Below are 25199 nucleotides of genomic sequence, written 5' to 3'. Positions count from 1 at the left end.
ACCCACAAACTTTTTTTCATCAAAGTTATCTTGCAGCAGGAAGTTTTACAGGCTCAAAGAAAGCTTTTTAACAAACAGGAATTCTTCACAACCAACATATTTTTCAAGCCCCACAGTTGTGGGCTACATTTTCCTTTAGGATCTAAACAGAAGACAGTAAAATGAACATCTCAGCAGGAACATGAAAGGCTTCCTAATTGCAGAATTGGGCGAATATCAAAACAGGCTTTCTTCTATAAATCAGGATTCATTCTTAACACAGAAAAAACCAATTCTCTCATGCCACCGCGGTGATTACTTCATTTTCAGAAAACTTGTGACCAGAAGTGCTCTTTTTGCTACAGTTGAGAGACAGACTGAAACCCAAACAGTCCAGAAAGCTTCTTCACAGGAGGAAAGGACTGGTGAAAATTCAGAAAGGCTCTCTTGGCACAAAGAAGGGGTTTTATGCAGGTACCTCAGTAAGAATGGCAATCGGTGCCTTATTAAACTTTTGTATGTTACCTCTTCCATTTAGTACGGACTTCACTGTGAAACTGCTTTAACCACTGGCAATGGAGAACGGGCAAAGTAGTGCTATTCCAAAACCAGAAACTTGTCAAAGGAAATAAAAAAATTCCTGAATGAATGAGTATGAATCTTCAAAACACCATATGCAACTGAAATTCAATCCAACACACCCTAAGGGAGGCTAGGGAAACTTTTTGAAAAGCACTGTTTCTGTTGAAATGGACTTCACTTTTCCTGGGAAGTACTATATTGACTTGTACACAGTATTGCAAGGTAACAGCATAAGCTGTACTCATTACTGCTCAGTGCTTATAAGCTACTTTGAAGACTGATAGTGCTGTTACCTAAAAATGACATTTGATATTGTGCTTCAAAAACTCCTCCACAAATTGTGAAGCACTTGTTTGTTTACTGCACTGTAGAAGAATAATTATGCATAACACAACAGGCTGCTCACAGTGTAAGTCAGATCAGCTCCTTAACAGGCTTAACTCATGTACTGGCTTTTTAGAATAGCTTTTATGCTGAACATTAATGAATGTGGCTTTAAAAAGAAAAGAGTACTAACCCTGTAGAGAGGGTGGCATTTGTCCTTGAAACATGGTGCCAAACGAGCATAGATCTGCAGGCTATAGTAATAACTTGCCAGCTGGAGAGATAACGCAGAATGTAATTGCTTTTCAAAGCATTTGTTGGCATCTACCACCTAGAAGAAATAGAGAATTAATTTACATGAAAGAATCAGCAAGCATACAACATTAAGTGCGCAAACTTTCTAAAAAGCTACTTGCTGTCACTTAGAAATAGCTCTATGCTTTTCTGGCACGGAAGTAAATCAGTAACCTCCATACATAAAGATAATTCTACATTATGGTGGGTTTTTTTCCCTTGCACAAACAACTAACCAAAACGTCTTTCCAACTACACTATTGGTGCTTCTATACCACAAGGTTATTATCCACATTTCTGAATTACATTAAAATTGTCAGTCTAGTGGCCCAACTTCTATTTTAAGTAAGAAAATATGTCTTTTCAGCAGTGCCATGCTTAACGGACAGTCCAATGGCATTTGTTCACTTTCTTTTATATGCACCAGCCCAGTCTGTAAAAATGTGTATTAAAATGAATTTGAATACTAAAGATTTCAAAACCTTAAGGAAATGAAATGTGCTAATGGAATTCTGCTATGAATAGTCTTTCCTGGCAAAAACATACAAACAAAGCCCCTGTCAACATACCTGAGGCAGTGCAAGCAGATAGGCAAGAGACAAGGCTGCATCCTTTGGTAAAGCATCACTTGCCAGCTGTAGCAGAACTGCAACACAGAGGGAGCAGACATAAAGTTTGGATTACTGATCCACCTGGCCTTGAGAGCTAGCAAATTAAATGTTTTCAGGGCAACTATATTTTATTAGACACCAGCTTGAAGCACTCCAGACATACTTAATTAAACACTTATCAGTGCAATCCTGAAAGAGATAATACATAATTAAACTGCAGCAGTGCTTTACCTTAAATTCCAGGCAAAGTGTTTGATTCATTAACCAAAGAAGAATGAGATTATGCAGCAACAGATGCTAAACAAAGCCAGCTGAACTGATTTCCAAGAAGTAAATATTTTGCTTGTAAAATCAAGGAAGTAATGTAATGTTGTAAGGGTTCAAAGATACCAAGAAGAGGAATGGTAAAAAATGCCTTCTCTTCAAGCCTGAGCTCAAACTCCCTTATCACTGAATACAATAAATCATATTAAAAACTTTTGCCTTAACTAAAAAAAAAAACAACCAAAAACCGCAAGTATCATAAGAAGCACCACAAAAAAGGTTCTGCCACATACTGAAAACAAGTATCCGTACTACAGCAATTGTAATCAATTCATCAAAGGATAAGTATTCTGATTATAAACACATCTACTTCTGGTAAAACTGATACAAAAATCACCTGCTTTTCCTACACTATAGATACTGAACTTGGGGGGAAGGGGTTGTTTCCATTATTACTAATAATTAACAACAATTGTAATTATTAACAACATTATTTCAATAGGAAGAAGCTATCTTCAGCAGCTTAGCTCTTTGTTTATTTCAAGGCAGCCTCCAACACCTGTTTCTTAATTCCCACATTACATAAACTCCTATGCAAGGCATGCTGACAAAAACCTGATTACTTTACACACACTCCCACAGTGAATTCTTTGTTCCAAAGAATGACTTATAAAAGGCTTGAATGACCAATTACAATTTTAAGATTATCATTAATTTGCCATCAGCCTGAAGTGGATTTACATGCTGGCCCTCAGCCAGGTACAAGCACTAAATTTCTATGTGACAAGTCAGCACACAGGCTGCAACATAAGCCTGTCGGATAGCACCCATCCTTTATGCTTGAAATGGCTTTTACTGTGCTTCAGACAAGTTCTGGCTGCTGACAGATTGTTTCTGCTACACTCTAAATAACCTGTATGCTGTCCAAACAAAGATAGTAAGAACTCTAGAAATATCTAATATTAAAATCTTGATGAAAATTGGTGGCACCTCCTCTGATAACAATAAGTTACTTTATGTATTCTTACAATCACCTCTAGTTAAACAGAAAAAAAAAAGGAGAAGGAAGGAAGTTTCAGCTCTGCTCTCTTTCCCCTTTCTTTGGAGAATTAATGTTAGTAAAACCTCTTGAATACACAATTAAATATGGGTTCCATTTCAACTTAACATCCCCAACATGACAACTGACACACTTGCAAAAACTGATCTTCACCATTGGGACAGCAATAATTACAAAGAATATGGCACCAATACAGGGCCAGAAAACAACATGATTTTCTTCATACTTTTGCATGAAGTGTGACACAATGGCATCCCAGCTGCCAGAAGTTATGTAAGAAGAACTGCCTCCACTGTCATGCCTTCCAAGAAAAAAAAAATTCCGCTGTACTGATGCAACAACTTTTCTGCATGCTAGTGTGTTCATGATAGGTTTTCATGCATCCATACTTAGATACGCACTTTACATACATACAAATACGTGTATACAAAAATAATTTCATACAGCTTTCTTTCTCCCAGTGAATCCATACAAGAATCCTCTGCAGTCTAACAGGGCTGAGTTCAAGTCACAGGCTCCAGACATCAGCAGGATGCCATTCTGTCCTGTCAAGTATCTTCAGAAAATTTACAGGAACTTAACGTCATTTCAGACCACTACCAAATCTGGAATTTGCCAAAGGGATACAGGGTCGGCAAACTAGGGAGGGCAGGTAGTGACAAGCGAAATGCCAATGCTGCTGTTCCCCTGTTGTCCCACAAGCACAACTTTCTCAGAGAAACACAAAAATATTTTGATTTTACAAATATTTTTGTTTCCTGTGCAGGTCGTTATGCCACAGCCTGTTTGAAAGACTAAATATTGAAAAAATTATTTATCTGTGAAAATTGGAATTTCTCCATACCTATAAAGATCCAACTCACTTTCTATGGATTTTCCTCTGAAAAAAATGCAAAAACTGCTTTGAGTCTTCAATTGTTCATCTTGCCCGTGATAAAATCTCAATAAACTTAGAAGTATATACTGCATTTTGACAGCCATATCCACAAGTAACTACAAAATTATGGGAAATATTAAGGTATTATTTGCTCCAAAACCTCTGAGGATTAATAGGTATGACCATCTATCTTGGGTTTACTCCAAGTTTAGTGCCTAATCTGGTTAGAAGGATATACACCATAACTTCAAATTGCATCTTCAGCCTCCTGATCAATCCCTAAGGCCTATGGAGAAAGAAAACTCCAATCAAACAGAGATACACAACACAGCCCCAGCTACACCAAGTCTTGTCACACCATCAGCCCACAGCTGAGGAAGGAGTGCTTTACAGGGAGATGAGAGCTACCATTTCACTTGGAAATACTCAGTTTACCACCTACATCCAGATAGCAAGGACAAGAAAAGTCAAGGTTCAAGGCTTGTAACACTACCAAATCCATCAAAGCAGCAAAATATCTTGAGTTTTATTACAGAGGTTTTCACGGCCAGACTGGATGGTGCTCTTAGTAACCTGGTCTAGTGGAAGGCATCCCTGCCCATGGCAAGGGGTTGAAATTAGATGATTTTTAAGACTCCTTCCAACCATTCTACACTTCTGTAACGACGCACGCTGTCAGTGGGGAAAGTGTTTAGCCTGTCTCTCATACTGCACATGGCACTGTTAGAGAAAACAAGGTCTGATGGATACTCCAGCCTCGCCTAAGACAAAGTGCCAGGTACAATGAACACTTCTTTGCTAAACTGCATCTCCCTCCAGGTTCTTCAGTTCTTTTGATGGAGTTGAAACCTGCTGCGGTAGCTATCCTAGAAGACAGCTAGAAGCAAACAGCTGGGATTCAAACTTGTCAGCAAAATCAACTGAAACCTGCTACGCTTGCAGTTACTACACCAGTGCAGCAGCTGACACCTCATATCAGCATTCAAGTTTTGTACAGCAAAATCCTCCCGAAAACGTACAGGAAGCCTGAAAATGATAAAAATGCAGAATAATAAATGGGATTCATATCTGTGTGATTCCTTAAACTTCAGCAGTGTGCTATCAATATGTGTATTTTCAATCTGCACAATCCTGTGTTAACTCATGATAAAGACTTTGAAGAGAATTAAGGGGGAAGAGGTGCGATCCAATACCATTAACGCAGGGCTAAACACACCACAAATAGTAAATTATTAAGCCAATTATTTAGAGAAAGCTATGTTACATTTATGCTTAAGAACACTTTACTGAGTACACAGAAGGACTGATGACTGACTATAGAATAAAAGTGGTAGAAGAGAAGTATGAAATGGCAAAAAATTTTATTCTGCACAGTTAAGAGGAAGGAGACAGATGCTCAAAAACTGAAGCTAGAGTCTAAAATTTCTTTTCTTCTTTAAGCAAAAGTCCCAAACACTGAAATTTCCATCTCAAAAGCAGCCACTGAACTGTAAACAATCATTTCCAATTACTCAAGTTCGTGCAGGAACTATTACCACAGATCTGTCAAGTAAATAATTTTCCCTAAGGAAGCAATAAATACTTTTTAATCCTTGCCCCCCCCTCCTCCTTTAAGACACAGGAATCAAAGCTAAAGGCTTATGGGCATTTGGCATGCAACAAATGAGATTTTAAGTACTGAATTTAAAGGATTTTTTTTGCATTAAGAGAGCATGTAAAAAGAAAACCATGCACACACCAAATTTATACAAGCTGATGCTAACCTTTTCTGATTCACAGTGTTGTTATATTAGAACAACACAGGTTATCTGTACAAACACCACATCTCTCAAACTACTGAACCATATACTTGTAAGACAAATATGCTGGTTTTCATGAAACAGTGAGTAAATGTGTGGCTTATGAAGAAAGCCTGTCTTGAAACTTCTCATATAGCAAGTGATTTAATATACTCATTTTTCATGACAGAATTTACCACAAGCCAAGTATAATAAATATATCTTCCTTCAAAAGACACTAAGGGCATATAATATTTAAACAGTTAATTTCGTAATCCAGCAGGAGATATTCAAAAGGAAAGATATACAACCACAGGTGGTTTTTTGTTGTTTAACATTTTTTTAAAGTAAATTTTTTCACTTGAAAAAATTATTAAGTATAAACTATAATGTGTAGACATTTTAGAAGACAAAAAGTTCTGATGATTCCAGAAGCTGTAGTTAAGCATTAATTGGCAAATATACTACAATGAACCTGCAATACTGAAACCTGGATAAACAGTGGCACAGAATCTGACCAACTGAATATGCAGGCATACAGAGAAGTAACTCACATTTGGCTTGCAAATTCCCATTACCTGTACATGGTAATATTCAGGAAACCTTCAACAATTCCTCCTATTGTTGCCAACCCTCAAATAACACTTTCTGCTTATTTAAAGAGAACTTTCAGTTTTCAGTTTTCTATCTAGTCTTTGCTGAGCAACTCCTCTTAAATTCACCAATTCCCTTGAAAACTCTGCACCTATGTCTAACAAGACTTCTTACCAACAAGAGCCGCTGAACCAGATCACAATTCATGCAAAGCACCCAGACAATACTTCAGATTGTTCTGTGCAATTCTCCACACTTAAACACACCCATAGATACTTCCGTATTTACTATATATGGAATGAACATATACAGTATGTCCATACCTTCTGTAGTTGGAAGCAGGTCTTTTCCTTCACTCTTTGTCTCTGCGAGTTTCCCTGTTCTCAGCAACACTTCTGCAAAGCTTTCCAAAGAATTGTTCTGGTATGTTCCATAGCTGACTTCGGACTGGAAGTAAAAAGACAACTGATGTATGCACTCTACACCTGCATTTTTATTTGGATCACCTGCATCACACACAGCTGCTTACTTCAGTCCTCTATTTGCTTTCCTTTGTTTAATTATGGATTTTTCCCTACTATGGTACAGAATTTCAAGTCACACATATAAACAAAAACTCTGTATTTTCACTTGATTATAAGATCTCAACAAAAAACTGCAGACTTCTGTAACTGTAACTTACTTCTGCAACATATGGATCATCAATTAGAGACTCATAAAATGGATGACAGCCTTGTTTTTCCACAGTAGCATTTTCTCCAGAACCACTTTTTAATACATCTCCAAATTCTTGGCCCTGGGAAAAATAAGTATAGTTGAGCCTAGTTGTAAAAAACATCATAAAAATGCTGTAAACACTATGCAGAAGGGAAAGAACTGTAAATGAAAAGATCATTGAATTCATTGGGGAGCAACAAAGGAGTCATCTTACATAAACCAGTTTTGAATGAAGTCCAGCATTCTTAAAACAGGAAAGAGAATCATGTTCAAAAGTAGTATCACAGAAAATAGTGGCACAAACATTAGAGAAAAGTCACTGAAATGGAGAAAGTAGAAACAAGAAACTGCAAAGGAACAGCTTTGAATACAAGATGACAGTATTTAAAGAGTGGGTTTTACTGTGCTTTGCTCCCCAAAGTTTTAAAATTCTGCCAAATTTCAAAGTTTTAAAATTCTGCCAAAATTAGACCTTCTTACGCTATGCAAAGAAAGCAGAAAAAAACAGAGTAGAAAACAGCTTTAGACCCCTTCCTTCATTGGGATTTCTTTGCAAACAGTCCTGTGATGTCTGTAGTTTGTTTACTGATTTGAGGGTTCACCTGTCAGGTCCTACAAAGGAGCTGAGTTTTTATACTGTTGTATCACAAATGTGTAAACATCTGGGGACACATCAGCAATCCCTTACATGTAATGGTCGCAGATAAGTTAAGGATCTCTTCCACCACTGCCCATCACTGACAGCATGCAGCATGGCTTTGGTAGTCAGAGTTGTGTTGGACAACACCTTCATGGTTTTGGATGTCGTCCAGTAAAACAAATCAGCAGACTGGCCAGAGGAGACGCTGCTTTCATCCTGTGACATATCCAACACACAATGCCAGGGTTAGACTCCTGCTATAATTAGGTTAGTGACCTAAAGCCAAACAAATGCATTAGAGTTCAGGCATACTATATTAATAACACATTTGAATGACCATTAATTCAGGCAGCAGCTGCCAAAAATAAGCAAAAGACAAACAAAGTGATTTAGGAGTTTCACTGTGAAGTAAGCGGTGTGATCAGCACAACATTTGGCCCCTTACTCAATTATGAGAGCATAACAGACAGCACTGGTTTTAATTCCAAAGTTTATAATGACAATGTTCTACCTAAATGTTGAATGTTTCCACTAAAATAATCACCTCTCTACAAATGTGAGGATTGAGTATACTAAAGTTAATCTTCGATAATTCAAGAAAGCTGATACTAGAGACAATCTTGTATTTTTACAGAGGTAGCATTAAATAAGTTGAATTCCCAATAGGGGAAATGGTAGAGATGTAAATATACATCTCTAGACCAAGTGATAAAGTATCATCAAGCTTTGAAATTTTGCAGCTGGCACAAAAATACTGAAAAAACAGTCAGCCTAAAAGACTACAAGAAACCCAACCTTTTCCCAATCAAAAACTGCTTCTGCAATGCCTGCACATTTACCTTCATATAGTATGAACTCACAGATAGCTCCACTCTTAAAAGTAGATACATGATCCATAAATGGGGCTCTCTATACCAGCTCTTCCTATGTAAAGCATATAAATAATACCCAGAACATCCATGTTGTCTGATCTGTGCTATTCCAGTTCTCAAAGGTTTGTGTTAATTGCATGCTTTACAATGCTTGCCCATTAATCATAAACATATAATTAGTATACAGAGGTAAACACACTGTTTTCATGACAAAAAACAAATATCTTTCTCCATATAGCAAACTTTACAACCATATGTTTATCCCTAACAACTCTACTATTAATTTCCTCATACACTGAAGTATACTGGAACAGAAAAATTCTACGGCATGGGAAGTATTAGTTTACAACTTACTAATTAATGACAATTATGAAAGCCAAAGGATGTCAAGTTATGCTGAAGAGAAATACATCCCACTGTAACCTCAAGGAAAAATGTATCAGCTTCCATAAGATAGAATTTCATGTAGAAAACATTACTTTTAGTATCTTTTACTATAACGTACAGTAAATTACTGCCTCAAGCTGACCACTGAAGTAGCAGGTTCATCTTAAGTTCTTCAGCATTTGTTTTAATCTTTTCTGAAATCATATTGTGCATTTCACAGATGCACCATTAATGAATCAACTGACTAAACTGGGAATTTCAGCTCTTGCTTCACCAAATTAAGAAAGTACATGCCAAGTACAACCTGTCAGAATTTTTGCTGCTCTGAAAAATTAAAACCAACTGAAAATCCTAGGTCTGGTGGCCCGGGGGGAGAATTTCTTGCTCATATGCTTTTTCAATAAACCATTTTAAGTACTAAGTAAGACAAATTTTTGTGATTTATTTTAAATGTTACATCCAGAATACTAATTCCTCTTTGCCATTTTCAAGTAATGCTGCAACACACCTAGCCGATTTTTCATGAAGGAAAAATAAACCAAAACTAAACCAAACTAAAACAGAATGAGAAAAAAACATCCCACCCAAGTTGTCAACTGTATTTGAGCAAAGAACTTTTCTTTAAATCAGCCTCCTTCAGCAGTACGAAAACTAATGAGCCAACTTGTATGCAGGTGTTAATGCTTATGGCACTACTGCTATCAGATAAACTCTACTGACTTTCATTTAAAAATAATTTCACTCTTGCAAGTAATTACAGTTTTTTCAGCAAAAATAGAAATTCTGTTTGCTGCGAAGCCATTTTACTCTGTACCTGGAGCAGCAACACTTACAGGTTATAACTTTTTGCTATCTCAAATCAATCTCTCACAAAAGAAGTTATTTCTTAAATAAGGTTGGAGATCTCATCTCAAGAAAACAACTGTAATTGTATCATTTAATTGTATCTTTAGGGAGAAGTTATATTTTGAGGGTTCTGAGAGGTGTTTGGGAGAAATTATTTTCTTCTATTAATTCTTCCTGACATTCTTTATAAAGTAAGCACTTCTGATTAAAATCAAAATAATAGCAGCAACAACTTATCAAACAGAAGACAAATTAGCAGATTAAAAATCTGCTTGAATCTAAATGGTATAAAAAAAAAGACAACCAACAAATTCTGAATTATCAAGTTACTCTAAAATAACAGCTAAAATATTTATATAAATATATACAGCATATGTTTCTATTTATATACAACTTTGCTCCTACATACACTTATATAATTCCAAACGGTCTAATGGGAGGACAAATAACAAAGACAACTGGTTTGTGAGACAAGCCACACAAGAGACAGTAAAAAATTAGAACAGTAGCAGCATGGATTTTAGGATTGGTTTTGGTCTTTAATGGCAATTAGTCAAGGTGCAAGGATTAAAACTTGCAAAACCATACACTGCATACACTTCGTATGTTAAGAATCATTTTATGTCAAGACTATGAAGGAAATGAAATGAGGTAGAACAGAATCTGTTCAAAAACAGAGCATCACACATTAAGTCTTCCTTTTCTCTTTCTGGTACTTCCATTGCCAAACAGGAATTTAAAATAGTCTCCTTTACATAAGTATTCATACAGAACCTACATGTATTTTTTTAGTGCCTTGGAGGATTTTGTATCAGGGATTTTAGATCTTTTTTTCAATGTCTGTTACAGCTATGAACCAACAGAAGTAAAAGCTCCAGTCCTGCAATGATAAACCAGACCCTAAATGAGAGACTACGGAAAAGATTCAGCTCAAGATGACAACACTAATATTCAAGAGTCACTGAATGTTCAGGCTCTTACTAGGGTCATAACATCATGAAAAAAAAAGAAGTAACCAGTCTCAAGCAGACACAATGCCTTTGATTCAGCTGCTGAAACACAGGCTTTGATGAGAGCCTGAGATATACAGCAGTAATTAGGACAGCTGCTTAACACCTGCAGATCTGACAGAGACATTCTGGAGCAGCAGCTAAAGGACAAGAGCATAACTGATCATGACTCTCTAGTTATTTCTAACCAGCTGTGATAACAATATGTGACCTACCAATTTAATGCAAACAAATGTTCTAAGAGATCCTGTCTTTTCCCAGATATAGTGCTTGGGAAAACTGGAAAAGCAAAGACACTAATGCTCTGTTAATCAGAAATTTTCTTTTCTTTAAGAACCCATTAAGAAAATAATTCTTAGAAGCTGAACATATGTTCAAATTAGAAGAAAATCATTCTTATAATTTGAACATATAAATTTCTCTAGAAAATGTCTAGAAAATACATCTGCTTTTCTATCAAGAGTTCATTAAAAAAAAACAACTTAAAACTTAATTTCTCTTGGGTTGATGTGCCATGTAACAGTAATTACGCTTCCATATTCAGATATGTAAAAAATAATGATTTATAACAGATGTAAACATAATTTAAATATTATGCAGATTAAATAGATTCAGAGCACACTTACAAGGCAACTGATTAATATTGTTTTGTGCTTATACACAACACAGCATCTCATGTCTAAGCATTTTATTTGAATTTAATAACTTTACCATTAATATTCTGAAATGCTTTTCATTAATCAAGAGCTTAATCTTCTCACCAAGATATTTTGGTTGAGAAGCACAAGATTAATTTTTTAGGCATTTGTAGCACACACAAGTAAAAAGGATGACGAAGTAAGAAGGATGAGGATTGGTGAAACTTAACATTTTGCTTAGAAACAATCTGGTACATTGGAATCATCATAGCTACCACAGCGTAACTTCTCAAATGGACTTCATGAGTTCAAACAACAGTGACAAGCTGACACAAAGCTTGTGCACATGCATTAGCTCCTACAGAATAATGACGTGCAGCTTTATGACAGCATTCATTAATTTCTTCTAGAGCAGGACCACCAAAAACTTGAAGAAAAGGTATGCTGAAGTCATCATGAGAGGATTATTAAATGAACCATTTCTAACCAGTCTATGATACATATAGGCAGCTCCTATCAAGATTTCTGCAAGTTTTAGGGGAAATAATTTGGAGGGAAAATTGAATAAAACTGAAATTATATCAGAAATTACTAGGGAAGAGTTCACCAAGAGAAAGCTGATGAAAAAGTATGACCAGCTGGTGATGTTTGTTGACATAAAGGAAGAAATGGTAGTGGAGACTAAAAATTCAATGCTAGACAAAAGTAAGAGGGATAGAAAAAGGTCACTAAAGGTTCAAAAAGCAAAAGTGATATATTTACAGATAGGTGTTTTGAATGTAACACAAAAAGGGATGTGCCCTTTTTGATACATGATGCATGCCCAAACACATGTATGCCACACCTTAATCAAGTCAAGATAAGAAAACTTACACTTAGAGCACCAATTTGAAAAGGTCTCAGTAAGTGAGAAAAAACATTTGTCAATTCCCTGAAATAAGGATTCTGTAAGTTAACCAGGATGTAAGTGAAAATGAAAGGAGTACAAGAAAAGGGAGAAAAATCTTCCCATTTGTTTGTTGTTTTTTTCTTTAAAGAAACAAAAATTCTGTGCAAGACAATGAAGGTGAAGCACAGGGAATTAGATGAAGTGTGACTACAAGGACTGAAGTTAAGGGATTTAGTGAAGTCAGAAAAACTGAGTTATTGAATATATTGCTTTTCTAACATTACAGATGTCTGTAACAAAGGCAAAGTTTTACAGTGAGTAAATTTTTGGCTATGTTTCCTGCTGTGTCATTCCAAGAAATGAAAAAAGCTATAAATCCCTATTAAGTCAACTGGAAGAGAACAAAAGGAAAAAATTAGCAAACATACAGAACTTCATTTCCTAGGGTAACAGTCTGAAACATGACATGTCAAGGAGCCTTATTAAAGAAAAAGAAAATACACCTCAGTGCAGCAACATACAAACTTGCCAGGTCCATTGTCTACCTACTTCAAATTCTAAAGAGACAATCAACCACAACTAAGGGGGGTGGGGAAATAAAATCTGTATTGGAGGAATTTTTGTATGTCAGTTCTCCAGCATAATGAAAACTGCTTCCAATATGCAAACTGAAATGATAGCGAAGTTAATTAGTGAATTTACTCAACTCTGATAAACCTTTGAATAAATTTTTGAATCATTTATATGCATGTCTAATTGTTCTGCCACAATATAGTACTACAGCAGATGAAAGGTGATGCATGACAAATTTTTATAGACATTAAGATATTTAAACATATGCATCCACACCCATATCAATTTTATTAACATCTACTTAATAACCTCCCACTCAGAGAGATGTATCTATGGATTTCCAGAAAATAAAATGCATTTGTGCCAGTGAAACAGACCTGTTCTTCATACTGATGATTCTGGCAGACACAAAATATTTGGCCCTCTTCCTCTGAATACTGTTTGTAGTGCTATTTCACCTTCCTGAGATGTATTTTATATATATGCAAATACATACATCTACATGTTTGTCTACATATGCATGCATTTACATACATATACATGCACATGTGTATTTACACACACATATACACATGTACATACATAAAAACCATACACAAAATATGGACATATTTCCGAGGACGCCAGAACTCTCATAATTTCTCAAAAAGCCACCTATGCAACAAGAACCTTCTCTTTCTTTCTTTCCTTCCCTCTTTCACTAACCCCTTTTAATCTCTTCTTTCTTGTATTTTTTAAAGTCTTTTGATCCCCTCTCCTCACCCTTAGATTTATTTATCACTCACCTATTTCATTAAACAAAGCACAGAGAAAAGAGCAAATTAAATATAGAATTTTCCACTTCAAAGAGTGTGAAAAATATTCCTGTTCTCACAAATAGGTAAATAATTACATCTTTAAAGAGAGAAAAGTACTTTCAATTGCTCACATACAGACATAAAATAATTAATATAAAAGCAGAAAGAATAATAGACCACTTGTTTCCCGTTGTCCTGCCTGAATGCAACGTTCCTTCTGACCTTACACATAAAAATAATTTCACACACAATGTATGTACATTATAAAGTAACAAGTCAAACTTCATGAGGCACAGAACTAAGGGGAAAAATAAGTTTAATTAAAAACATGTTTTGGTTAATATGCATTTCAGGTTTAAAATGGTTGTTTTGCAACCGGAACAGATTAAAAACAAAACAAAACAAAAAAACTAAACCAATATAAATGTCTATTTTAATGTAAATTTTTTTACACTTTTTCTGCCTCTGGGTTTATGCTTTTTTCCAATGGTGCTAAGACTGTAGGAAGAAGCAACTAAAAATCAGAACAAAGTATAAATACAGAACCAAAACCTTGAAGTTAATCTCACAATAGAAAGTACTGTATGTCTAATGTTGCTCATTCTATCTAGTAAGCAGATATGTTGCTAAAAACTCAAATTCCATTCTTCAGAGTAATGTAAAACAAAGTTATTATTACCTTTAAAATTCACATTAAAACTTACCTCTGTATCCTTACTGATCAACAAAGAAGGTCCAGAGATACTTGAATTCTCACCTCCATCAGAAGGAAGAAACTGGTAATTCACAGCCTGATAAAGAATCTATAAACATGAAATAAATATTATCTTTTGCCAGTCAAATAAGGCAACGAAAGAATTATGACTGATTTCATAGGAAACCCAAGAAACTGACATAAAGGCTTCCATGACAGAAAAGGGGGCAGGAAAAGACACAAAGAAGAAAACACAGCATCCCTGACATCCTCTTACTGTTGGGAGTCCCTAGACAAAATGACCTTCCCTACTCCACGAATTTTGTACAATATTTTTCCCACAATCTAAGATTTTATATTTTTTTTAACTTTATGTACTGTGCTGTACAACGCAGAGCAAAGAAATGTCATGAAAACATCTATTATCTGAACTGAGACTCTGAGGCACTGGGCAACTCACAAAGACAAGTGTTCCACAGGACAGTGGTTCTGTGAGCAGAAGTTCTGCACAGAACTTCCACCTTAACATGTTGCTTGTATTCTCATAAGACACTTCTGTTCAGGGGATTTCTTAAGGAAAAGGCTACACACTTGCAGCTGCCTTAATCAAGCTGCACATTTGCTGTAGCTATGACTCCCTTCTCCCCCATTCTTACATTCTTTGTCCAAAGACCTCTAAGATGTTTCTATTACACAATTATAAATCTAAGAACACTGTGAACTCTTAGACAACTAAGACAATTATGAACTCAAACAAGTCATAGCATGCAGGCCAAGCCACAATTACAGTGAACAGAAATTTAACATTTTGACAACCTAAATTACTGCCCTTCAATTTGAAATAAAACTTTCGTTATGTCACCTTGACAAAACTTGTATTTAAATGCCACTATTACATGTTCTCACACATACACTGCCATCAGCTCAACACCTAACATGTGATTCTATCAAGTCAGTCATTGCAGAGTTAATAAAGATTGCTCAGACACAAAGCCTCTTGTAGTTGTTAATAAACCATTACATCATTGAAATCTGTGAGAAAGTAATTTCATTTCAATTGCATATTGGGTTAAGGTCATAAAAATCACAGAATAAACCCTTAATAGTCATTTATGTGGGCATTTAATGAAGTTGCATTACAAAGCATAAATACCTGGAAAATATTTTTAAATTTCATCAACTGCATTTTTAAATAAAATGTTTAAATCGGACAATCAATCAAGAAATGAGAAGTACTAAAGACAGAAAACACAACTGCACTTCCAATTCAGAAACCAATTCATCACACAAAACTGCTTAGAAAGAGACCTCATTTGCTGAATATAACAGTGAAAGTAGAAAAGTAGAGCAGAACAAATATAAATATACTGGAAGGTACAACTTAGGAGAACAAATTTGAAAATGAGCCCAAGTCCCCTTTACTTTGGTAGGCACTGAACTTTGATGACAGAAGCTCCAGAGACAGGTACCTGTGTTTGCAATGAGCTGCTCACTGCCAGCAGCGCCTCTATGGCGCAGGGGGGACAGTGTGTCAGAGCAAAGGCCATCAGCTCCTGGCGCATCCCCAGGTCCTGGTAGCCTTCTGACTGCCCCAGCTGACTGCACACCTCCCAGCTTTTAGAATAACCTACAAGGGAACACAAAACACACTTCCTATCACAACTGAAAGGAGGATGCTGCCCACTTCTTATTGAATGAGATAAAGGAGGCCATGTGGTATTTCTGTCAAGGCTTAACATCCCCTGAAAAACGAACCATGAAGGCTCCATAAAACAGAGATGTAGCTTAACTTCAGACTGACCATAAATACATAAAAGACTAATTTTTATCTTATTGTAGATAACAATAAAATAGGCATCTGTAAGCTTACATCCTGTATTTTTAGATATTACAATAAGAAAATCCTAATTTATTTCAGTGCATGATACTGAACACCTTACTGGAGTGCCTGTAAAAAACAAAGGACAAAATATATTACTTGATATATTTAAAAAATCTCAACATATTTTGAAGTTTCCCCCCTCATTCTCAAAACAGAAAAAAAGACCCAAAGAAACAAATCCCATCTTCCTTATTATTTTGACACATGTATTTCATTTGCCTCCACTCATACTGTCATATACACAAATCATATAAATAGCACAAATATTTATATATCTTAAGAGTTTTGATAGATACGTAGACTCCTAAAAGACCTCCACTTTCCTGCTAGTTGCAGTCACAAGGTTTTACCTGTCTGAAGGGGCTACAGTGTAGAAAGAAGTAGAAGCTGTGGTACCCAGAGGCATAGAGAAAAGCTCCCTGAAGTTACACATCCAGTAGTTCAGTACACACTTATTCCACACAGTATTTGCTGTTTGTGTCTTTATTCAATGCCAGTGCACTTCCACTAATAAGATGTAACTGCTATTTTAATTAAATGGAACAATCTGAAGTACCACACCTCACATTAAGACAAAATTCAGAACTCAGATTTTCACCTCCATCACCTCATGCATCCCTTATTTATTCACTTCACCTGTGGCCATGAGCTCCTGGCAATGCATACTAGCTGCTTTGTAGTCCTGGAAACTGAGAGCCTGTTCCACTAAAAGGATTAAAACTTGACCTTTTCTCTCCATCTGATCATCTCCTGTAAGAAAAAAATCAAACTTTTTATTAGTTAATTGGAATTAATGGTCAACTTAAGCTTGCCACTTTATTTCTTAAGAATTAACTATATACTACAACATGAAAAGCCCCTCTTGAAACTGAAACAAAAATAAAATTACCTATGTTTTCCTGAAGGAAACAATGAAAGGAGTTAATACTTAAAAAAACACTGGCCCCATAGCTTGCAAAAAACCCCAAACCAATTAGCATGTTATGTCAAGGTTAAAAATAAGAAGGTTTTGAAAATTGTATTTATGTGTCAGCCAAAGGATCAAAACTGATATTTAAGGTAAGTGACATATAAATCAAAATCCTGACACTGAAAAAAATAAAGTCTATGTACTGTAATAGAAGAAAATAATTGAAATGTTTGTTTTCTTATAATATGCAGAGACCCATTTTAAACTGCCACTTCTTGGGTTCCAAATAATGCATGAGATGCAGAAAATCTAAGTATTTAAAAATCCCTAACCTCATAAATTGAGTGAGCGAGTGAGAACTGAAACTAATTTTTCCACACCATACATGCATCTCAGTCACCAGACCTTCTGGACAATGCCTCTTCCTCCAGTCATGAATCAAAAGTTACACTTCAGATATTACTGAAGCCTTCTGACCAAAGTTTCAGCAAGAATCTTTGTAGAAAAATGTCCTGACCTCAATTTTAATACATCAGCATTCACAGATGAGAATCTAATGAGACAGCTCATCTCCATCTCAAAGCCACTTATAGTCAATACAAATAACATTTATACCTGTCACCCTTTACTAGTCATCTATATTTTTAAGCTCTTTTCAATTTAGAGTGAACAATTTGCTGGCATTAGTTTGTCCAGTTTTGTGCTCAAAATGCTATGTATGTCCATGCACACTATGAGAAGGTGACAAAATATACACAGGAAAAAATAAACTATTAATTTAAGAAAGAATTTTTAGAGTAAAAACAAGTGGATTTTTTTAAATGCAAGCTTCTTGCTCATGCTTCTGCTCTATTATTAAAAGCAATTTTATGCACTCAGTGTTGTTACAGTAATTTGAAAAGGGCACCGGTTTATGAAACTGTATTACTACAACTTGTGAAATGCAAATATTTCAGAAGGTTAAAGAGATCTAGTTTCAAAAACCATTTAAAGAGTACATGTTCTTAAATTGCATAGCTGTTATTTTTAGCTCCACTTTGCAGATCCATCACAACGGACAAAGCAAATCTCTTTTTAAAGCCTTCTCAAAAGGAAAGCTGTAGCAGTTGCACTACAATGACATTCAGGCAAGTGAAGTTACCCTAATTTCTGAACTCAATCAAGGCTCCCCTAATCCCTGCACATCACGACTAACTCAGCTGGGAGAACAGGTTAGCTTCCCATCATTTTATCTTCCAGCTTCCCGCTCAATATACTGCCAGCACTCAATGCTGCAAATTAATCACATTCAAGGCTCTCCTGTTGCAAAATTATGCCCTCTGGAACCTGGGAACCTCTCATTCGGGCATAAGCAGTTACGGATGACAAAGAGGTGCTTCTATCCTCACAAGCTAAATGTGAACTGTCATTTCTCTAAGCGAGGGACACGTACTTGCCACTCAACTCCTGATGCCCACTTCACCCTGACAGCTTGACTTCTTACACAGAGATCTGACTAAGTAGCAGACACAAAGGCAAGTCAAGAGAAACAATCAAACTATTACCCCTCAGATTTCAGGCAAAATAATTACTGCTATTTATGCCCACTTAAAAATCAGCAGGACTGAATGAAAGAAAGGAAGAACATTTGGACCAAGGAATGGTTTCTTTAACTGTGCTTGAGCAGCTGTATGGTATCAAGTCCCCCATCCCCAATGTTTCAGCCAAGGACTTTTGGTGCAGGAGGATACGTCTCTGCGTGTTTTACAAAAGCACAACTGTAAAAAAAAAAAAAAGGATAACTCACTAACCCTTCCATTACCTTGGCCTTCACTGTTAAGGCAGAGAACAATCTCTGGCTCCAGTGTTACTCAGTGAATCCCTGAGTGAAGCCCTTTTCCACACACCTTTCATTAACCATGCAGTGACTGATAATGCTCACTGCTGCAGTTGAGTCGTCATCTTTTATTCAGACATAGAAAAACTCACAGCTTCAGCTTTGTAACACATCATTTGATGGCATTTTAATAATAAATTCTTATAAAATGAAAAATTTTGAATTCTAAATTGTCTCCCTTGCCATGCTGACAGCTATCCGTGACTTAAAACCAAGACAGGAATGACAAAATTCTTCAAATGGCGACCTGATTATATTACTATATTATAGTAATTCTGCTTCAAGCCTTAATGGTAACACCTGACATACAGACTCAAATCAAATTCAGAAACTGGAAAGTGGAAGAGGATATCCTAAATGATTTTGAGGTTATAATAAAAATAACAAGAGAAAAAACATGAAAGTTCAGAAATAACAGATTTTTTTTTCTTGAGAAATAAAGGATATTCAAATACTTTTTAAAAGCTTGGATCCAATCTGGATTATATAAAGAAAAAAGCTTATTGAAATATCTTGGGTAAGATGGCATGCTATTTGTGAGTGGATAAAATAACATTATCCTGAATGAAATCATGCCATTAAAACTTAGAAGTCAAATGATATCAACATTGTACTTCAGAAATTCCACGTCACCTAGATTTAGGAGATCAGAAGCCATCTACATTGTTAATTCCAAGTGCAAGAAAGTCAATGTTAAGAAAGATAGATTTCAAAAATAAGCTTTAACTAAGGAATTTCAGCAAAGTTTAAAGCTAATAGATTCACTTATAGATATTAAATAAATTTACCACAGAAAGTTATGAGAAAAGGGAATAATGGAAACATTTCTAGAGAGCCAGACAAAGGAAACAATGACCAACACTCAGTAGATCTTTTTGACATACAGTAAGATTAGAGAAGATGTTCCTGATCTCTGATACAGAAGCTTTTTTCCTACTTTTTTTTTGGCACACATCTACTCAAGTAATTGCACAAAGTGAATTCATCACATCCATTCTTAACAAAGAACACAAATTAAGTGAGTATTGCAAGACAGAGCAGCTCCAGCTCCCTGAGCATGTGCAGATTTTCTGGCTGTCATGCTGAGCACATTCTTCCTCACTCACTTTACCCATCTGTGAAATTAAGATAGCAGTTGTGGGCTTACTTTACAGAGGTAGTGACATGAGGCTTAAGTAGAGTTCACTGTAATTAATCAAATACTTTAAAGCAATTAAGAAGCTAGCTGATATATCATTACCTAAGCAAGATTTTAACTTTGGTAAGTATGAATATAAATTCTATTACTCACTTTCAGTGGCGCTCTCAAAGCAAACTGTATTCAGAATACATAGTTCACAAAGCTCCTTAATAACAACTCTGTGCAATCTACCCTTGCATCCACCAGAAATGCATTCTTTTAAAATTTAAATTATGTATGATATGTAAGTTCTTAGGATTTTATAGGATATCTATTACATACAATACAACACAGCATATGCTTTATGCTCCATATGGACACACACATAAAAAATTTACATAGACATGGACAGATGCAGCAAGCAGGTCTTTCCAATCGCCAATTATACAGGGCGGAGTGGCAGGGGAAGCAAAGAGGGGAAAATACTGAAACAAATTCCTCCACTTAGCAGACAAAACATAAGACAACACCCTACAAGGTGGATTTGGAACAGAAGGGACCACAACTTCAACATGCACAACCAATACCAGTAAGTATGTTCCAGAGGACAAAATCAGAACTTCTTACACAGCAAAGGTGGCTCATATATCAGGGTAATTGTGTAAGCAGTGAAAACCAATTAAGGACAAAAATTAACTCTTTCTCCTGGCAGCATTTTATCCAATTTTTCATTAAGTCCATAAAGTTCAATCCTCTTTTTCAAAATCCAGACCCATCCCAGAATATCTCAATAAAACCATTTGCTTTCATCAGAAGCTGTTAGAAATAATTATACCCTTTCCCAGTAGTTTTACAACTTCAAACAAAGACTATCCATATTAAAACTGCAGGGAAGGTTTACCTTTTCTAATATTAAATTTAAAATAAAATATACTAATTCAGAAATCTTAGAATCTGCATGCAGGATCTGCCCTTTTGTCTATGAAGTAATTTGTGGAATAATACTAGTGTTTGTTATCACACAACAGGGCTACCAAGTCCTAATATAATTCTTCATCATATTAAAAACAGTATTAATAATACTAATTAATATTAATAATTCATCGTAACTCAGTAACTGAAATTACAAGTTGACAGATACATAAATACCATTTCTACATGTCTTGTTTCAATTTATGTTTTTAATCTCTACCATCAAATTACACAGCACTCCTCATTACAGACTATAATTAAGGCTATACCAGCATTTCACTTAAAAACTGTTTTAAAAGGTATTAATAACCTAGCTATTCAAATTCTAAGACTCTTTAAATTCAGTGTAAGGTTACCTATTCTATCACTCATCAGAGGTACACAGAGGACCAAAGATTAATGCTCTACAGCCTTTCTTAAATAATTTGGAAAAATACTGCATTTACATGCATGCTTTGAAACTATGACAATCATGTTTCTTTTGTATGCTACTGGCTAATCTTGTGGATACTTGTCAGTGGGCTAGAGAGTCAGGCACAAAAAATATGCAGTAATAGTGGTATGCTGTTTACAGCTTCCAAATCCAGAAAAACAAGCAAACAATAACATTTTAAAAATACTGAGGTTTTTTTTTAATTAAATAAATATGTTTTCAATAGACCATCTCCTACAACAATCAGGTTTAGATAGAATTCACAACTATGGCATTCTCATACTAAATCCTTATCTTTCTCATAAATGAATGTTCTCTACAGACAACAGCTTTTCAATATAAGCAATACAACTAGTTATACTTCAGTGACAGTGAAATGGTTTTTAATCACAAAAGCCTAAAACAAAATTTAAAAAAACATCTCATCACATCCCCCAACACAGAAGTCACTACTGAAAATGTTGTCTTGCTGTATTTTCCTTTCAAATAAATAAATGTTATTCTATAAGCAAAAGATTACTTTGAAAGTGACCAAGTTACTTGTACATTTAGCATAAGAGAAAAGTGTCTAAATAGTGTCTAAATAGTGTATTCCTTACCAAGACTCACTCTTGAAATAGAATTTTACTACTAAAATTCCCTACCTACCACAGGAGGAACCATCAGCATGACTCTCAAGGTTAACCACTAAAGTCAGAGAGCCCTCTGACTCCTGACACTCTCAAGATAAATATGTCACCAGTACAGTAAGCAGTAGTTTTTAAATTATTCACCTGTTTAAAAATTAACCATCTTACATATTCATCTTCTGGTTTTCTCTAGCCTGGTAAGTGCATGGAAGAGAAGAATAGGGGGGCCATTTCATCATCTGGCTTTAAATACCTCTTAAATCTCTCTTTTCACTGGTGTCACTGTGATTATAACACTAGCACACAGAAACTACTGTATCAATGAACTCTATACAAATTCCCTAAAGTTCTCTATATACTATGCAGGGACTGCAATCTTTCAGTCTCTGGAGATGGGAGCCACGAGTTTGATCCCTTTTCAAAAGGTACATACCAGGGCACTGTAAATCCTACAGCTAAGGCACTAGGATAACACTACTGGACAAAGCTTTATAGAATCTCTCTGGATATTGGTTTTCCTTCTTTCACTCAAAGAGAATGACTTAGATTTAAAAAGAAGGTAAAACAAAAATCAGCAGCATTAACACAAAGAACCCAGAATATTAAGAAAAAATCATGCATTTTAACTTGATGTGTGTAGGACAAAGCAGAGAGAAGAAGGAAAAAGCAGTACAGTAATCTTGTCCAGTAAGGGAGAGGGTTTTTTTTTTTTTTTTCCCAAAAGCCTTAAAAGCAAAGAAAAAGAAGTTACAACTGTCATTCAAATTTTTCTGTGGATTACATATTTATTATGTAGATTGGATCCAGCTACCCAACACAGTCCCATCCCATCCCCTCTTCCATCTTTCACATAGCAGCGCTGTGCTGACCAGAGTAAGGACGTTTCCTGTGACTCCTTTCCTTAGGACCAAGGTATCTTGGGAGGTCAACAGCCTAATTTCCATACCTCTGTTCTCAACCTCACACAACTGTCTCGAGTATCTCCCTTCCTATTTATAATATTATGCAAAAAATTGCCAGTACTAAGCCTCATGAAAACATAAGAAAAAAAATCTTAAATTATTTAACAAATAGAGAGGGAGAAAAGAATTAGCCAGGCATGTTTTAGTGACAAAGCTGGAATGCACTGATTTTATATGCCATGTTGCATAAAATATTTTATATTTCTATATTCTATTTCTAGATCATAAAAATACAGCAGTATGGTGTTTACAGCTGCACTGATTAAGTATTTTTAAAAAAACAAAAAAAAAAAATCAAAAGGCAGATAATTTAGGTAGGCCATAAAAAAAAGACATTACAAATCCCCCTAATATCCTCAGGATTCAATCTTTGAAGATGTTCAGCTCCTCAAATGAATACTCAATGCATTATTTTTAGTGCCCAAAGGAGACAGACTTCAGTCTATGCTGCATGTAACAGCTAAAACTCATGCTTTACAGATTATTTTTCCCCCTGTATCTTAAATGCAACTATTAAATCAGGCTACCTTATTTGACAGAGATAACTCCCAGTAATTTTAGTAAATTCCCTACCAATTAACTGTAAAACAAAATATTCTCAGCCACAACTCCTCCAATCTGAAATCAGCCTTTACTCCAACTCTAGATTGGACAAGGCACTTTTATTTCAGGTATTAGCAGAATGTAGCAGCTGACCATTTCAGCTGTTTTACAGATGAAATATTCCACTCATGTGAAATGCTTCATTCCTCCCCAATGACTGCTCGGGACTTTGTAGTGGTATCTTTGAATTCATATTCTAATCATCACCTCAAATGTCCTAAAGCATAACATAAATGCTCACTGCACTGCAATTCAGTGTCCTATTAGCACAGCTTACCTGCAACCCTTAGCAGGTTTGCCAGTCCCAGGAGCTTAGCAGACTGTTTATAGTTTGTCGACATCTGAGCCAGGCAGTCCTTGATGAGACTGAGTCGATCGGAGCACAAACGCACTGTTGAAAGGAGGACTGGTTTAGAGACTGCACAAATGAACTTGACTGCTGTGTTCCTGCTCAAACAGCACAGGACAGAAGGAGTGCTGGGGAATACAAGAATGCAAACACAATCCGAAAACCAGCTCAAAGCTGCTTGCATGCAGATCCTCAATTGTACCTGTAAACAGAAAGTTAAAATAACACCACAGGATATCCAGCTCCAATCATTAGCAAGTCAGGCTGTGAAGGGAGCAAAAAGAGGAAAACAGACCTGAATGAAAACTCTTTTTGTTTCATGTTTTCCCATTCACTCTTTTAAAATGTGTACAATTAACTGATATATCTTTATACAATTTTTTTAAATTCTAATTTTTGCAACATCCCGTAAGTGCTAACACAGGCATTAACGTTTGTTTAGAATGTTGCAAGTAATATTTCATTTATTTAGCACAGACAAGAATACATCACACAGACTGAAAGAACTGTCATTAGCAAATGCTTCAGCTCATTTTAATTTATTCAAAAGTTTCCTGAGGAAGTGGAAGTATAGTCTTCAAATCACCAGGTTCTTTCAACCATATCCTAAGCAGCTTATAATTATTACTGTGTTTCAAAAAAAAATTTACCAAGAATTAAACAATTATTTTAACTGCATAATTTAATATCATTAACTGATTCCAGTGCTCCATTTAGCTCGTGAGTGGGTGGCTAACTTCAGCCTGCTGCTCTAAAAGGTAACGCTTTCATACTATGCAAGTTCTCAGAACACAGAGGAACAGCAAGCAGATATCCCACTTAACACTCAGTAAGAGTGAATGGCTGCACGGGGATAAACTCAGCCTTAGCATATTGGGCTTAAAACAGGATATTAGGCCTCTCAATAACAGCAAAGACATATTAGTGTAATGAAAACTATTAATTCTGAAAATTAGACTAAAATGAATAAGAATGGAAGAGCAGGAAAAGATCATTTTTTAGTTTCATTTTTAATATTCTATCACAGTTATATATTA

At 35.6% G+C, this 25199-nt stretch overlaps 1 protein-coding gene across 3 annotated transcripts in view; it reads right to left on the bottom strand.

Moving 5' to 3' along the window:
• NBAS (NBAS subunit of NRZ tethering complex) overlaps positions 1–25199 on the bottom strand; it is a 158775-nt gene that overhangs the window by 74671 nt on the left and 58905 nt on the right. For 2 of the 3 annotated variants that reach the window (XM_038130268.1, XM_038130266.1), the window contains exons 32-40: positions 24091–24204; positions 16945–17058; positions 15896–16053; positions 14437–14535; positions 7769–7936; positions 7046–7159; positions 6687–6810; positions 1749–1825; positions 1079–1216 (exon numbers count right to left, since the gene is read on the bottom strand). In XM_038130268.1, the coding sequence (XP_037986196.1) occupies positions 1079–1216; positions 1749–1825; positions 6687–6810; positions 7046–7159; positions 7769–7936; positions 14437–14535; positions 15896–16053; positions 16945–17058; positions 24091–24204 (1106 nt within the window). The remainder of the gene's footprint in view (positions 1–1078; positions 1217–1748; positions 1826–6686; positions 6811–7045; positions 7160–7768; positions 7937–14436; positions 14536–15895; positions 16054–16944; positions 17059–24090; positions 24205–25199) is intronic. The other variant, XM_038130269.1, reaches the window with a different exon arrangement.

This window comes from Motacilla alba, chromosome 3 (assembly GCF_015832195.1).
Source record: "Motacilla alba alba isolate MOTALB_02 chromosome 3, Motacilla_alba_V1.0_pri, whole genome shotgun sequence".
NCBI lineage: Eukaryota > Metazoa > Chordata > Aves > Passeriformes > Motacillidae > Motacilla > Motacilla alba.
The sequence above is the reverse complement of the archived record's forward strand: the minus strand, read 5'-3'. Positions and strand labels throughout refer to the sequence as shown.